The sequence below is a fragment of the Ischnura elegans genome, chromosome 5, assembly GCF_921293095.1.
Source record: "Ischnura elegans chromosome 5, ioIscEleg1.1, whole genome shotgun sequence".
Lineage (NCBI taxonomy): Eukaryota > Metazoa > Arthropoda > Insecta > Odonata > Coenagrionidae > Ischnura > Ischnura elegans.
The window spans coordinates 23875-42042 of NC_060250.1; the positions used below are offsets into that span (position 1 = coordinate 23875).

General features: G+C 39.6%; 1 protein-coding gene across 4 annotated transcripts in view; it reads left to right on the plus strand.

Moving 5' to 3' along the window:
- The first annotated feature begins 769 nt into the window (after window positions 1-769).
- The window catches only part of LOC124158409 (gastrula zinc finger protein xLCGF3.1-like), a 123010-nt gene continuing 105611 nt past the window's right edge, over window positions 770-18168 (plus strand). For 3 of the 4 annotated variants that reach the window (XM_046533487.1, XM_046533485.1, XM_046533491.1), the window contains exons 1-2: window positions 770-867; window positions 1289-1788. In XM_046533487.1, coding sequence (XP_046389443.1) covers window positions 1747-1788 — 42 coding nt within the window. In that variant the 5' untranslated portion in view covers window positions 770-867; window positions 1289-1746. The other variant, XM_046533486.1, reaches the window with a different exon arrangement.

Consider the following 18168-nt stretch of genomic DNA (forward strand, 5'->3'; position numbering starts at 1 on the left):
ATGGATCGACACCTTTGTTGGTATGCTATTCCTTTTGCCACCCTTATGACCTTGACGGTGGCCTTACTGGGTCAACGGTTGAATATTCGTAAATAAAAGTGTTATTTTCGGGTTTCTCGTGTCCGAAAACCTAAGAATTGACATATTGGTCAATGAAATTCACACTTTTGTCTATCTCGATTTTTTTAACATTGAAACCCCATAAGGCAAATTCAAATTTTTGGTTTGGACCCACTTTGTGAGGTCAAAAGGTCAAAATTGTAAAATTTTGCTTACACTTAACAAAACTTAGGACCTTTCCCCATAAGTGTGACAATTTTCATGAATATTGCTCCATGCAAAGTTACTAAAATTACAGGTCAAAAATGACACACGACCCTTGGGACAGTCTGTATGATAAAAATTCTTGCTATGGTCCTGTATCCCCAACCGCTTATTTTCCCTCAGCTCCCAATCGTAGCCTGAGCTGCATCCGGGCACAAAACACCGAGATTTACCCATGATATTTCGTAAATATCTTACTGGTGGAGAAATACTAAAAAAAAACACCAAAATCGGTGAAATTCTCGGCTCACAGAGGATGATAACAGCCGCTCACTCATAAGCCGCCATTGACAACAAGCCAAATGAAAGGAATAGTAGTGTCGGTCGCGCCACAAGTGGCAAAAGTTGGAACTTGAATTAATGCGCGGGGCCCGTGTTCAAATTATGACTGCTACCGCCACCTAGTGGGGCCTCCTTAGTAATGTAAACTCTATGGTATCATCGCTCTACTGTGCTTGAGGTAGCGATAAATATAATTGATGAATTAATGTAGCATAGAAAAAATCTGTCGCATCGATTTAAGGAAGTATTTAGCAGGTGATGGTAGGAGATATTGAAATTTTTTTTACAAATCTTTTGCTTGTCAGATGGTTGCGGATTCAATGTTTGTAACATATCCACACAAAGATAGGATTTTTGATAACTTTCTTTGAATGATCACTTAATGAGTTGCATGGAAAGCAATGATGAGTAATTCATCGAGTCTCGTCAGAAACTTGTATATGTTATTAAGTAGTGTGGATGAACCGCCGTGAGTGAAAATATGCGTTTTTCTCTTATAATCATGAGTGGTGCAATGAACCGGAATTTAACTGTGTCCGGCTTTCATCATCTCAAATTATCTTAAGCTTATCTCCTTTATTTTCCAGCCAAGTCATTAGATGTATTTCTCGTTCAGAAATGCCTTAAATTGAAAATGAAATGACAGTAATTTAGTTGCTATTTTCTTATTTATTAATTTTAGGTGTGTGAGCTGCACTTCACATCGAGTGATATCAGAAAAGAATCTGTGGCCTTGCACGAGGAGATGGGGTGATAATTCGTGTTGAATTCACTGCCTTGACTGCTGGCCTAATCCTTTGTATCCAAAAGGGTTTCTCTAAGTGAAGCTATCATCAGCTGAGGTCCTGCGTGTAGCTGGTGCTCATATTCAATCAGCAATTTTGTGATATGATGCCTTGGTGGAAGTATCATAGGATGTTTAGAATTGTATGGTAATTCTGCAGCGTGCAATCTCCCTCCTACTCTCAATATGTCTTCACCATCTAGGAAAGGAAGTAGCTGCTTGAGTTTACTCTTACCATTTACAACGCTGTTTTCCTTTAATGAAGTCATATCAGATGAATATGATTCAACTTGTGCAATTTTGACAAGTTTTCTTGTTGCTGCCTTCAACTCATGCGGGGTCAGTGATGCAGAGGAATGCTGTTTTTTCCGTTGACAATTGGAAACAAATCGCAGCAGGTAGGCTGTTACCCTCTGTAATTTGGTAAAGGTTGAATAATTATGAATGAATAGCCTTTCAACCTTGCATGCATTTAAACAAATGATTGCATTTCTCTCATCGGGAATATCATCAAAGCACTCTTCCTTACGTCCTTGCGGCCAATTACTTGGATCTTGTTTCAGCCAATCTGGACCCGCCCACCATAAGGAACACTCACGTAGCATTTCGGCAGATATTCCGCGGGAAATAAGATCAGCAGGGTTGTCTTGAGATGGTACATGCTTCCAGTCTTTTGTACTGCTCTGTATCTCAGCCACTCGGTTGGCAACAAATGTTTTCCATTTCGTCGGACATCCAGACACCCATGCCAAGGTTACTGTTGAATCTGTCCATAGATGTACGCTGTCAATTTTATGAATATGAGCGTTTTCTGCAGTTTCTTCATTAATCTTGATAGTAGTAATGCTCCACATAGTTCCAATCTTGGGAGAGTTATTTGTTTAATGGGCGCTACCCTTGACTTTGAGCACAACAAATGCACTGTGTGTTCATTGTTTTGATTGGTAGATCGGATGTAAATACATGCCCCATAAGCTCTCTCAGAAGCATCTGAGAATCCATGTAATTCAATCGATCTTATTTAACCTCTTGTTAGCACGAAACGATTAATCATAATGTCATTCATTGCTGGGATCTGTTTACATAGAGAAAACCATTCTTGTAATAGTTGACATGGTAATCTTTCATCCCAATTATATTTGCACTGCCACAGTTTCTGCATGAATATTTTGAAGGTTATGGTGATTGGACTCACTAATCCTAAGGGATCAAATGTTGATGATATTACAGAGAGAATTTTCCTTTTCGTGCAGTATGAATCCAAAACTGGCAATAGAGGTTTGTGGATTGAATTCACAATAACAAACTGATCAGATTTAGGTAGCCATTTCAAACCTAGTGTTTTCACCATCTGACTATCATCATCTGCCAACGAATGGTTTAGCTCTTTTAATTGCGTTGGAATGGCTTCCAACACCTTCCTGTCATTACTGCACCATTTTCTGAGTTGAAATCCTCCTAGTTCTAATAATTCTTGTAGTTCCCTTTGTAGTTTGATTGCACTTTCTGGAGTATCTGATCCAGTTAAACCGTCGTCCACGTAAAAATCTCTTGTCAAGGCCTCTGCTGTGTCTGGCCTCTATTGTGGTCCGTGCATAATGTGAACTTACGACCATACAAATATTGGTTGAATTTTTTTACACCATACACAACTGCTAAGGCTTCTTTGTCTATCTGTGAGTATTTACATTCTGCCTGAGATAGCGTTCTAGAGTGGAATGCAATCGGTTTCTCCACACCTTCATTGGTCACGATGCTTAATAATCAACTGACACCCATAGAACTTGCATCAACAGCTAGTTTTAAAGGCAAACTAGGATCATAATGTGCTAAAACAGGGGCTCCAGTTAAATTGTGGGTCCGACAAGTAGCATATCATTTAATGATTTTCCATTGGTTGTACGCGTAGATGTATCAAAGACGACTCGTAGTCTTGTTGTAGAGCTTACTTCCTTGAACACCGGGTGATGTGGAAGATAATATTTGACTCCTCCTTCTTCAGTACTCAATATCATATGTCCAAGCTCTTCATATTCTTGCATGAAGTTCGTATAGTCCTTCTTCAAGGCAATGTTCCTTTCCAATCTTCTTTCGATTTGGTGAAATCTCAGCAGTGCCGTTTCTCGAGAGTCTCCTAGATTTTCAATGCCGTTTTTTGTTGGTAGTCTTACAATAAAGCGGCCTTTGTCATCTCGTACTGTATGAATTGTGAAATGTTGTTCACAAAGCTGTTCCTCCTTAGAATGAACTGGTTGTTCCATTTCTTCGATGTCCCACCACTTACTTAACTGTTGTTCCAGCATGGAATCACTTCTTGCAAGCAAAGTTAGTTGTTGAGTCTGATTTACTTTTAGTACTGATTATTTATAGTACTGATTTACTTGGTCTTGATCTGTTTTATACTCTCCACTTATGATCCAACCCAATTTTGTATTTTGAAGAACTGGGTATGGTCCAGGTCTGGTCTTTTGCTCTGGCGACAGTAACTTACAAAACAGTTCTGCTCCAATTAGGATGTTGATTTTTTGTGGTTCATTAAATCTTGGGTCAGCTAATTGAATATTTCTTGGCAAACCTAGATTCTTGCAAGAGATGAGTGTTGTTGGTAAATTGCCTGTAATTTTTGGAAGTACAGCACAATTCAATTTAGCAGTGAAATCAGTCGTTATTGATTTGATTTCTATGTCCACACTGTGAGTGGTTGATGACGTGATGCTATTGAATCCTTGTAGTGGGATATGGTTTCTTTTCTTTCGTATTCCCAAAAGTTGTGCACAATGTTCATTAATGAAATGTGTTTGTGAGCCACTGTCAAGTAAGGCTCGACAATTGACCCACCGTCCAGTCTTGTCTCTGACTTGGATGACGGCTGTGCTCAGTAATACTTGCGATATTGATTTTCTTCTCATTGTGTAATAACTCAGGTGAGGCTGTGCTGAAGCACGGGTTTCTTGATCCTGACGTTCCTGTCTGTTCTGAATTGACTCTTGGTGACTCGACGTGGTGTGGCTTGTCTTGTTGCAACAAGGTGTGGTGATGTCGATTACATTTGAAGCATGAGCGTTTCGATTTTCACTCCATTGCATAATGATTCCCTCTTAAGCAGTTGTTGCACAATTTATGCTGCTTGATTATTCCAATTCGTCTTTGAACATTCATTGAAATAAATTCATTGCATCTGAATAAGGCATGCAATCCCTTACACACTACACATGCAGTGATGGTGTTTACATAACTCTGCTTAAAGTTCTTGTGATTCTTGTTTTGTTTAAACTTATCTTCCGTTTCACTACCATTTGGTTTTTCAGCATGTACTAACTGCAGAGTTTGACATTTTCCCTCCAGAAATTGTTTCAAATCTTCTAAACTGGGAAAATCATGGTTATCGAACCTCCATTCGAACTCAATTTTTGTATTTTTGTCCAACCTTTCCATAATCATTTGTGAAATCAGCAAGTCCTCCAATAGGAATGGGTAGATCCATTGCTTCCAATGCATTTTTATTGCTAACCACTTGATTAATTAATTGTCTAATTTCTGGTTCCGAATTCTTGTGAGCACTTGGTAACGTAAGTAGAGCTCTGACATGCTGCATTGCAATTAATCTTTTGTTGTTGTATCGTTCACAGATGATTTCATATGCCACCTTGAAGTTAGCTGATGTTGCAGGTAGATTTTGAATTAGCTCTTTTGGTTGACCCTTTAGCACAGATAGTAAATAATGGAACTTCTGTACCTCAGAAAGTAGTTGATTATTCACAACTAGACTTTCAAATGTATCCCTGAATTGATTCCAGCTTGCTTACTCTCCGTTGAAGTTAGGCAGTGTTATGCGTGGCAATTTTATGTTATTCATATCTGGCGTCTCACTTTGATTGGATTGGCTCGATCGCTCAGATTTATTCGAAGATTCATGTTTCACTATTGGCTGGGAATTAATTATGGTCATAATATTCCCTTCGACTTCAAAATAAATGCGTTCAAAATCTTCTCTGTCCGCGCCATGGTCTTCCTCATCCTCAATTTCTAAGCGTAACTGGACTTCATCGTATTGATCCCATATTTCTCTAAGTTTGGCTTGCCTAGCATGTAAATTTTTTAGCTTATCATTCACGGAGAATGAGTTGACGTAGTTGAGAGCACGTGTTAATTTTCCCTTAATCACGCCCCTTTGCTTTATTAATTTGCCCTTTGTTATTGAATCCATCATATGGGAAAATGACTAAAAAGGTTTAGGAATGGAAGGATCTGACCTTGGATGAGCCTCTGATTTGAGTGCGGCGCCACACGAACAGGGATGGGGTGTTGAGTTGAGTCGGCACTTGTTCGACACGGCGCGTATCTCGTCGGCGATAGCGGAGATAGAAGGCGGCTGCGTGTCTCTTCTGCACGGCATTCAGTCCGGGCTGGTCACTTCCCCTTGCGGCCAGCTGCTTGGGATGATAATGGGAACTAAAGGCTCGATTCTTACGACGCAGTGCGTGTGCGTAATTTTTCAAGAAGAATCCGCTGACGAAGGACCAAAATGTGTGGGTATTGAATTATAGTGGACTGTATTAATTTAAATGCTGGTTTGTTATCAGGATTCCTTTAATGAAATTACACTAGTAAGAAGAGCACAAAGTAAACTAAATGATCTTGAAAGGATTGGGAACTGTCCCACACGTCCACCCAAGACGATTGCGCGAGGCTGACTGACCACAAGACTGACTCCCTTGGCCGGCCGGAGTGAGCGCATGGATACAAACAAAAGAAATAGTTCCTCAACAACTAGGTTCCTGTGGCGTCACGTGGAGCGGCATCGCATGGGCACCAATCTGGCCTTTTTCAAATGCAGCTAAAATTGACCATTTAACATTTGTCTAAACTGGGATTTCTAAAACCAAGTAATTTGTGTATTATGAATACAGTAATTGTGGGTACCGAATCGCAATCAATGCCTTTTGTTTTTTTTAATGAAGGAAACTACCCTATTGTTTACATAAAATTAAAATATTCCATTAATCAGCTGTTTGAATCCTTTAAAGGCAATCACAATTACTTGGGTTTCCTGCTGCATATGCGACCTAGTCAAACATTCTCACATTCATAGTTTAGTATTCGAGGTGTTCGAAATTCGATGTATTCGAATATTCGAGCAATGATTTGATATTCGAATTCGAGAAATCTACTATTCGACCCATCCCTACTATAAACCTATTCGTTTCCTTCCTCTCCCAAGTTTTCCTAACATTCTACCCTCTTACCCTGTTTTCAACATCCCCTCCCAGCTTAGTGCTCTGTCCATACCTTCTGTCTTCTCCGTATCTCATCCAGAAGCTGTCTCTCCACACCCACCATATCCACCACGTTCCTCCTCCTCTTTTATCCTCCCTTATACAGCCTGGGCCGTATAAGCATTACAAATGAGTCATCTATCCCTCTAATCTAAGCCTATCTTTTTGAGAATATTCATTAAATTTACCCAGTTCACTCTATGAAATGCTTTTTCGAAATCCACCAAACAGGAACGCACGTCCTAGTCTTCACAAAATCCTCTGGCCAACATCCCTCCTCATAGTTCCTTGGTACTAGTTTGATAAATCCTTCCTACTTTCCCTACATAGATTCTTCAGAAGCTCACACTCTATTTTTTCCATGCCCACAGCTTTCCTAGCCTTCATGTAATGAAGGGCTCTCTAGATTTCAGCATCTAAGATCCCCTGGCCATATATTTATCCTCCTCCACTGCACTTTCCTCCTCTAAAGTCAATCCCTCCGGCCTGTTCCTTCCACCATACAGATACTCTACTCTACTCTGTACCTCTTCTCACTTGGTTAGCATCCTTCTGTCTTTAGCCTTATGTTTATACATTGCTTGGCCTCATTTTCTGTTCTATAGCAACTTAACTTTTGTGTACAAAGTGCCTACCTCTCCTTCCTTCTGAAACTTGTCCATGTCCTCACACAGTCTTTTCCACCAAGCCTCCCTTTCCCTCTTAGTTTCATGCCTTATTCAATTTTTCATTTCTTTATGCAGTGGAAGCCCGGTTTTGCTGGTACGGCATTTTACGAGAATGGCGTTTTTGCGAGTGATAGTCCTTGTACTGCCAATTGGCATATGTGTTACATGTAAAATAAATCGGATTTTGCTAGGTCAAAAAGTTCCTTCCACTGTGTACGCTCGGTTTTACGACAGATATTTCTCGAGGGTGATGCACCTCTGAGCGATCATTAACTATTATGTTTTGTATTATCTGTTCATTAAACTAAAAATACAAGATGTGTGTCAGATCTACAACACCTGAAGCCAGTCCATGCATTTATGTGATTTATGGCCTTGAGTACGCTCTGCTTGCTCCCGTTTTACCTTCATATTTTGTTATTCGCAGTTATCAGTGGGATGGGAGTGGGAGGAAGATGACAGTGGGAGAGGGAGTTAGTTCCCCCCCATCCTCTGTGGCTGGCTTCATCACTATAATAATATAATAGGCTAAGTCTTAAGGCCTGGTTACACGAATTATAAATTAGCATGTACGGGTGTAATGTCTTAACGTTATTAACGCAAGAATGAACACCAAAATGCATGCACAGAAAATAGAACCTCTTCTAATTTGGTTCATGCATTTGTAAATGTTCTGTTACAAACGTATCCAAATGTACATTAACTGGTTCGTGTTAATGTACCGTTTAACCAGGCCTTAAAGCGTGGGAGTTAACATCGTAGTGAAACCCCCTGCATCTCCTCCAGTGTGAGGTATGGAAGTTGAAAGCGCAACACTGTTGTAGTTAGATTGGCACACTTACATTGACTTCCGACTTATGGAAAACTAGGGCAACATTACCTGCCGTTGCTTACTATGCAGCGAAGTTATTTCGATATTTCATATGTGCATCGGAATGTAGTTTGATCAAGACATTGTCAGCTATTGCCATGTAGGAAAATCACAATTATCACCAAGATGGTGTAAGATAACAATAAACCTTAGGTTATCGAACGAGGACTCAGCACCGCCGAGTAATCAACTGTAAAAAAAATTTAAAATCAGAATTTCTGTGCTGATAGCAGAAGCCATCTTCTTAGAGACCAATCATAGTGAATCTTCAATCTTCTTCGTACTCTCCAAAATTCTTAATAATTCAAAATTTCACATCATATCAGCAGAACTGTGACGCACTTCTGCACATTCCCTGAAATTTGTTTAAACTAATGGCTCAACTTAGATGCGGGTTACCCTCAGTGGCTATGTACTATGCGAGCACAATTAAAAATTACTATTTCTTACATCAGATCCTTTGAATCTCTTGGCAATGATTCAAAGCTCCTATATAAGACTCTTCTGTCAAAAATAATACTCCATTCCGAATTTTGTGAATCAGCACATGCATCCTCGCTAATCCGTTCCCATGCGATGCTTTTATCGTAGGCATATGAACCGCCCAGGGTTATTATATTCTGAGGCACTGAAGGTTTTGTAAATTAAGTAAAATATTATCGCAATCGCTCTCCAGAAAACTCTCTGACTACAGTCCGGCCAGCGAGAGTTGCCCAATGACACAGCAAATAGGAGGACTGTAGAACCCTCCACCAGCACGGATTGCAGCCAATCACTGGCCCCAAAATGCACCTCACGCTCTCGCCTAGTCATACAACAGTTGTCACATGCGTATGAAGCAAATAAACAAGCCCGAAAAAACAAAACAAGCCCTTCCTTCGAATCACCAAAACAGGGTCGTTGTCCCTTCCGCCTCCTCTCTTCATGGAAGCATTCTTTTTTTTACAAGTAACGAAGGCGTTTCCCATTCTTACCTGGAAACCTCACCCCATACCCCGAACTATGCCCTTGTGGCTGTCCTCAGACAATTCTCGGACTATATAGAGGGGTGAACTCAATGCCCCCGATCGTGTGAGCACGGTACAAGGCAGAGGGCTGATTTATGGGGCCTCAGCATTCAGCGGTTCAAGAGAGCGATGAAAAACTTCTTCCATCCCGTGGACTGGATGTGCCCAATCACACGGCAACGTAGAGTTGGGGTGTGGGTAAGGGGTGGATCTTAATCAATAATACCTTTGCAGCGTTCAGAAAGGAATGTTGTCATCGCTTTAACGACTTGGATATCCACCCGGGTAAGCTTCTTGAAGTAGTTCACAGTATGGCTCTCATCATCCAAAGTTGAGCAAAGTCCTCACAATAATCTCTAATGTATTCTACTGACTTATTCCAGCTTGTCCATCTCGTTAAAACAGGAATTTGGAACAACTTTGCACTTATTTCTTCATTAGGATACTTGGTTTTCAGATGCGACAGGTATCGACACTTTCTTTTGTGAGTTTTTGAGAACAAAAGTTTGCATTGTGTATCACATGTGTGGAGCTCCTGAAGTAACGTAGACCATATGCTGGCTACCAAGTTGAGCTTGTGAGCCTAACACTGTATATGTACCATGTCTTCATTAAAAGGTATAATTAAAGAGTGAACACATGTAAGCATATATTGGGCAGAATCTGTAACTATTGCCACTACATTTTCATACCTCACGTTGCAGTCTACAACCACTTTCAGTATTGCCCTGGCACACTATGCACCACTTGCTTTCTCCAAAACCTTAACTCCACCTACATAAATGCACTGCTTACTTGAGCCATGATGTGACTTTATAAGTATAGTGGAGACATATTTCCCAGTTCAGTCAGTAGATTTGTTGCATATTAAACAAACTTGCTTATCATAAACAGCTTTTTTTACACCTGAGCCTGATTTACACCTGCAGCAAAAACATATTTGGTACGAAAGTTGTCAGCATGACACATCCCCTGTCCTTGCAAGGAAGAACATATGGTACATATCACACACAACCATGCTTGCAGATAGTCCTTTAACCACAGACACATTGTATCAGTACTTGAGAAACTTACCTGGGCAGTATTTCTTGGGGAAACCTTTTAGAGCAGGATTTTCTATTTTTACGAGTGGTATATAAGCCTTTTTAATGGCTTCGGTCAAACCATAATTGAGCTGATCTCTATCCAGCCTGATTTTTTTTGATTTATCTCAACATTGTTGCAGTGAAACCCATTGCGTCAATAGTCTAGCTTTCGGTGACTCTTTCTTGCTTTTTTGAAGAGCTGTTGCTTGGTGCTTCTGGCAGGAATCTTTACACATTCAGCCGATTCTTGCATTGCAGAATTTACGCATAACAATTTGTTTTTGTCTGTCAAAGACATAAAATCCTTCGCCAGCATACTCGTTGAAACAAGTAAATATATTAACCCATTAAATCCCAAGCATGTTAATAACTTAAAAATTCCCAATATTTTGATGAATTAGCAATAAAACAGACTCAAATAAGGCAAATTATTGTTTTATATATTTTTATTGTTTTTAGTTAGCCGTCAGTAAAACGTTGTGTATACGCAACATTGGGAGTTCCTCGGGTCAAAAGAGCCGTTTTGCCTTTTTTTTCGGAACTCTTTCATTTTTGCAAATAATTCTTTTTTATTATAACCCAAATATATAATTAACCCAAAATATTGATTGAGGTATCCACCGCTTAACATGAATTCGCTTAACACGATATTCGCTTTAACACGATTGGTCCTCAAAAATCACTTTTACTGAAGTTGACCTAAGTTCCCGCTTAATTTAACTTCAGATGCATATAATACACTAAAGCCTACTTTTTTTGAGTAACTAAGTAAGGATAAAGCGGGAAGAAATATCCTACGTCATCTACTTTAAGAATTGTAATAATTACATTGGCCCTCATAAAATCATAACATCATTGGAGTTGATCGCCGAGTGCGCGAGTGTGACATCCAAATTTTTTGCAGTGCCGTCGGAAAAAGCTATTCAAATGCCTGTAATCTGAGAAAAAATCATTTGCGAAATGAAAAATAACTTCATGTTACACATTTTATTCTTTTTTGTTGAGCCCAGACCACGACATCAATATCTAAACATCGTAATGGGTTATACTGTCGGCCTCCACCATATCGGTATCACAGGATTACGTGAAATTATACTAAGTTTCCATTTTGTAGAAGAAAAAAAGGCATCCGCAGTATCCAGTTAGCTCAGCGAATGCGAGCATTTTGATGTCTCAAAAACCTCGTGCTGAAATGGAACAGAGAAGTAAATTGTATCAATTTACCCCGCGAGTTGGATAGATAGTTCCCACTTGTGACGTCTTTACGGCGCATCGTGGTTTCCCCTCAAATCCCGAGTGCTCGTCTGTCAGTGGTTTTACCGCATAAAAACCAATTCTAAACTTCCGGACATGAGTGCAAAACGTGTAATATTTGCCACGAGTGATGGGCCAAGGAAAAGAAGGAGAAAGACTATTACATTGGAAGCGAAGATGGCAATAGTGGAACATTTCGAACGTGGAGAGCGCATCGCGGACATTGGGCGTGCCGTGGATCTACACGAAGCTACTGTTAGGACAATTTGTTCCAATGCAGGGAGAATTAAAAGTAGCTTTAAATGTGCAACGAGTGAAAGCGCTGCAAAAGTAAATCGAATGCGGTCTGAAACCGTGGAAAAAATGGAGAAGTGGCTGTCACTCTGGATCGAGAGGCAGAATCAGAGCAGCATCCCAGTGAGTCATCAAAGAAAAAGCATTAAATATACATAAGAATATAAGCAAGGACAAAGACTTATAGAATCCTATAAGAATTCTGTAAAACTTATAGAATCCTACAAGTCTTACAGAATTGTTGTAAGAATTTCTGTAAAGAAATTTCCAATCGGGTACTGGAGTCCACAGCATTTTCTACAGTCAGCAGTCAAACATTTCATAGAAGCTGCTGCTGATAAATACAGAGATTCTGGAGAAAGGTCTAAGTATGCAGGCCATTGCAAAAATTTCAGTTCTTCTGAATTTGTCATAAATTTAGCAGTTGTATATGATGCTTTAACACATTCAACACGGAGCACGTCAACTGACATGGTCCCGTCCACGCCGATATACGGAGCATGTCAATTGACGTGCTCTGCCGGTTGTTGGGCCGGGAGCCCATTCTCTCCCTCCGCACGTGACTAATATCCACTTCCGAGTCTTCTGATCGTGTGCATGGCATATTCCCTCTTTTGAATCGTGTGCGCCGTTTGAAAATAGCAGTATTTGAACGAAAGTTATGGCACGGAAACCCCTCTCATCTATATTTCTTCCTTATTTTAACGGCCGATTCTGACGATGGACGTGGTACTTCTACCATATCGTGCCCAACATCATACAAGATATTCGTAATGCTAGCATAGCATACCAGGCCAAACTTTATCTCAAGACTTGTTAATAAAACTCAGTGGAAATATTGCAATGTCTTAATTCATGTCAAATTATTATTATTATTATTATTATTATTATTATTCACTCCAATCTTTCTTTCCAAAACAAAGTATAATGATCATTATGTTGCACAAACTGTGAGTTTTGAGGAGTACCTTTTCACTTTGGGTGTCGATGCGTTTATGGCTGCTCCTGATTCAATGGGTCAGTGAACCTGTCCCAAGGATAACTGCCTTGCACGACTTCTCTGGTTGCAGCGCCAAACTTTTCTGGTGCTGTAACCTCAGGAGCTACCCTCTTCAAGAGTGTTGAATCCACCATCCTGCTTCGGCACCGTTCTGTGGCGTAGATGAATATTTGGAGCGTCCTTTTGAAGGCTACGCTTTAGCTGTTTCCAACTGTAATGTTAGAAGGTAACTGTAAAGTTGGTATGCTTTTTTTGGAGGAGGCGACCAACAGCTGAGGTCATTTGCGCCACGAGGGATGGGGCAGGTAAGGAAGGGTAGAGAGAAACTCAGTGTCGGCATTAGTCTGCTCTTATCGAAAGGCACCAAGGGGATTATGGCTTAACGTCCCATCCGATGGACGGAGTGTTGTCCTCCACAAATCATTCAAGCAGGGAGTGGGCAGTCTCTGAAAATTCTCTGCCTCCACCAGGATTTGAACCCGAGCCCGCCGGGTGGGAAGCCAACACTCTAGCCACTACACCAACCCGATCTCCCTTACTGTACAGTTACCAGGGTTGATTGATTTAAATCACTTGATTTTTATTTTTAAAAAATCAAGTGATTTAAATCATAATGTGATCTATATGTTTGATTTTTAAAGAGTCAAGAAAAGGAAGCTGTAAGTGTATAATTTTGATTTTTATTTCTTAATTAATACAATGAATCGACAGTTATCAGCACAATGGTGGCTCTTAAATAGAAATGATACTGTAGGAATGCATGTAACATGAAAATTTAAAAAAATGGCTTTGGTTAGAATACTAGTGTATCCGTTGAAAAAAAATTGTTTTCTGATTTAACTTCTAAGCGTAGGCACCATACAAAGTTGCAATTACAGAATTTTTCTAAACTTCATATGCTTTAGAACAACATAATATAGCACATTTGATGCTTCCAATGGCAATTTTATATTATGCTGGTGTAATTTTTAATTTGATACCATTGGCATTTCCATAGTTCTCTCCCCTGATTGACTAAATGTTGTATTAAGTTTAGAGTATGTTGCCTCTTATTTTCTCTGCAAACGATTATTCTCCAATATGCTGCCCAAATAGTTAGTATTTCAAATAACTGAATTTTTGATGAATGGAGAATCATAAAAATCTCATTTAAATCAGTAAAATGCGATTTAAATCAATAAAATCTGATTTAAATAAAAAAAATCAACAAAAATGATTTTTTTGAAAAAGATAATGCTTTTTATCAACCCTGTCAGTTACCTTGAACAAAAATATAACATGGGTCGAGCACATCGGTAAATTGCGCAACAAGCTTAGTTCAACATGCTTTCTCATAAGAAGCATCAGGAACGCCATAAATAATGATGTAGTATTGTCCATTTACTAATGTATTTTACTCTCTCATTATTTTAAGTATCCTGTTTTGGGGTTGCTCTCCCAATGCTACTGAAATCTTTAAAATTCAGAAGCGCATTATAAGGCTGATGTGCAATGCCCCCCATGATGCACCTTTAAAAGAAAACTGTGTATCCTGACACTTTCTTGCATATGCAAGGTGTCCCATGATCTATCTTGACCACACGAAATAACTTTTTGTCCAGATGCAAATTCAAATATATGCGTCAAGCAAATTTTCATTATCCGTCAGCGGGATTTTAATTGGCATGACTGCCTTCCTTGTAGCCTTGTTATTTTCTAAGATATGAACAGCGGTATGTCTTTTTTATCCCTTAACCGGTGACGTGCGGTCTGAGAGACGGCTGCGTTTCTAAAATTATGAATATTTTCAAAGTATCTATAATTCTCGTTAGCTTCATATTTTTGCATAACAAGGACATCCCACTCTTAAAATTTAACGTTCCTTTTATTAATTTATGTAAATTTGCAACTGAACTCTGTTTAGCGGTCTGTGAGACCGCACGTCACTTACTAAGAATGCATCAAGAAAAGGAATAAGCGGGATAAATTTCATGGCTACTTACTACTTAGCCTTCCAACTTTAACATTTAAGGCCTTTTTTTGAATCTGGCGAAATATTGATACATAAGTACAATAATTATAACTCAATTGTTTTTGGCATCGGTTTTTTGATCCTGCTTCAAATCACAATTTTTTATGACAAATTGGTTCATGTTGGGAGTGTAAAAATTTTAATATAAGTTTAAGAATAGTTAAGCATTCAAAGAAAAATGAAACAAAGAAATAAAAATGGCGTAGCAATATTTTATGAATTTTTGATTTATTGCGGTCTCCCAGAGTGGTAGTGTAACAAGAATTTCACGTCACTGGTTTAGGGTTAGCACTAGAATGCCGAAGGGTGTCATTTTGACACCCTACGCGAACGTTTTTTTCACAGCTGGCTTTGAAAGAGAGTTGTAGAATAAAATATTTCATGACTTTTAATCAATTCTAGGACTTAATAAGACGACAGTGCTAGGGATACCCCCCTCTCTTTTTTCACCTTAAAAATTCAAATTTACCTTGAATGCCAGAGGGTGTCATTTTGACACCCAGTATATTTTATCATTTATTTGTTCGGATTAGGTGTTTCGTGGGATGCAGTTTGATTATTACTAGCCAAATTAGTATTTTAGAATTAAATATTATCCTCATGATTAGGGACATGCAAAAGGTGGGGTTATTTTATAGCCAAAAGTGGTGTTATTTTTCTACAAAAGCGATGTTATTTTGCCCTGAAATCGGTGTTATTTTAATGGCAAAGTAATTTATGTTGATTGAGGGCAGTGGCCCACCCATTGCCTTAAATTTAGGATATTATTGATTGGAAATAATTAAAGCAATAATATACATGGAGTATTGACTGAATTAACCTATTTTACATGTTTATCCTTTGCGTATACATATATCTAGCTTACTTAGAGAGAAATTACTTTTAAATGTCTGTAATTTCAAATGAAATATTGCTATTGTGATCAAGTTGTCATCTTTTACATTTGTTCTCTTATCTGTTAACACAGCGTTATAGCAGGAAAGAAATCTTTCTCAGTCCATGTTTGCAGAAGTGATCCAAATTGCTTAAAGGCACTTAGATGCAAAGGATGTCTCAGACATTTGAGCTCCTGGATTGCTTTAATTACATCCACTGAACCCCGGGAATTTTGCTTTTGTAGTAATTTCTGTAATCCTCCCAACCCAAACATCAACTTCTCTGTCTCCATTGATTCCAGGCCATGAATTTTTTGTTTTTAAGTCAGGGTTCATGTCTGTAGACGGAACTTCTTGGGGATCAAAAACTGAGATCTTTTCAAATATGTACCTATTTTTCTGCTTAGGTCTTCTACCATAAGAGAACTAAGTTTGGTTGACGCTTTTTCAGCCATCTGCATAGGTATTGACTTTACAGCAGCTGCTTTAGAGGTTTTCATGTTTTGCAGATTTAATAAGTGGTTTTATCTAAAAAAGTACTCTTATGAATTTTCTTGAGGCTCATTTTTAACTTCTTTAACTCTTTCAAAATGGTGGAGTTCTCTCCTTAACATGAATGCGGGACTGCGCTCTATGAGACTCCTTGGTCCCCTCTGTATGGAGCATTTATGTTGGACATCTGTTAAGAAAGGTCTTGCAGATAATCAAACACTCTCAACACCAACCTTTTCTGATCCTTCCTAGTGGGCATTTTGCATTATCTTGGACTCTGAGGGTAGTTGGTCTCCCTCCTTTCGTGGTTTACCACCCTACCAGCATCATTGGTTCGCTGTCAACTCATGCTTTGTTTATGTGAATTAGCTATATGGATGATTGTTGCTTGCACGTAAATTGCAGACTTCCAATTGAATTCCTCGATTTATTCTGAGAATTTTAAAATTTTGAATGAAGCTCTACCGTCAGCATTAACGAATTTAATGCCTTAACAATTTCCATGTTGATTTTATAGTGAAATCGAGATATAAGTTAATATTTATGATAGAATTTCATTTAAAAATTGTAAACTCTGCCAAAGGACAAAAAATTCAATTCTTCGTTTATATTTTTTTTAAGAAAGAACCATATATTTATTTTGCAAACTAACTGAATGAACAATTGTATTATTGCGGTCCCTTGCCAAAAAGAGGGGTAATAAGAGACGAGGGTCTAGGTTCATGCTTCCGGATTTCGGCAGTTACAGATTTTGCCAGTCCATGGTGTTGGCCTGTGTTGGGTCCCGAAACTAAGACTTTGCGAACCCACGAATGTCATAAAAGGAGGAGAGCAAGGAAATGTATTTTCGGCATTAGGCCTGCGTAGGAAAATCTCAGACAAAAATTTTTGCCTTTCGTCTCCCGGGTCAAGAAACGTCCTGCCACATATTTTCGTCATTAGCAGCGAAAGGGTTATCTCTTTATAGAATGTGAGTATTTGGATAGTTTGAACCCTCCAGTAATTTTATTAAGTCAACCATCTGATTCCCATGGCATTTTGGCTACTTTGTGGACATCGTGAATGCGGTTTAGACATCCTCCGGACAAACAAGTCGCCTTATTTCCTCGAGTGTGTTTCTTTGTGGAAATCATGAATTTTCTCCAATTCATGGGCGATTTTCACCAACTCAGACGCAAATTTCATAATTTTTTTCCTTCTGCTCTACATGAAATTGTTTTTCGAGGCGTATATTTAAGCCGTAATTTTTTCACGGCATTGGCCGCTCACCGACGCGACTAATTTCCGCGGCCGCCGGCCGCCGTTCCCGCCACAGCGCCGTGAAATCCAGAGAGTCGTCTTGTCGGAAAGTGGCCTGAATTTTACGGCGCTGTACCGGGAACGGCGGCCGGCGATAAGTCGTTTTGGCTTAAAGCTGCTACAATGTAGCTCCGTGAGTATTTCACGGAATAGACGGCGCACAGCCACTTTTTGCCGCTTTCAGGCTTTTGCTTTGCTCCGGCCGTCGTCAACGGCACGGCACTGTGCTTTCAAATAACCATTGGTCTCAATGCATGTCTTCAAGCGAGTCGAATCGCGCAGTTGACGGCACGGCGTTGTTGACGGTCAGCAAGGCAAGGTTCAATCCGGCCCGGCGGTGCGCCGTTATGGCGTGAAATACACATCGTGCTATCTTGAGGCTGCTTTCAAACGCGACGACTTATCGCCGGCCGCCGTTCACGGCACGGTTCCGTGAAATTCAGGCCACTTTCAAACGAGACATCTCACGGCGCTGAGCCGTGAACGGCGGCCCATGGAAATTCGTCGCGTCGAAAAGCGGCCAATGCAGGGAAAATATTACGGCTTAAATGTACGCCTCGAAAAACAATTTCGTGGGAGGAGCATGAGCAGAAGAAAAAAATTGTGAAAATCGCGTCTGAGTTAGTGAAAATCGCCCATGAATTGG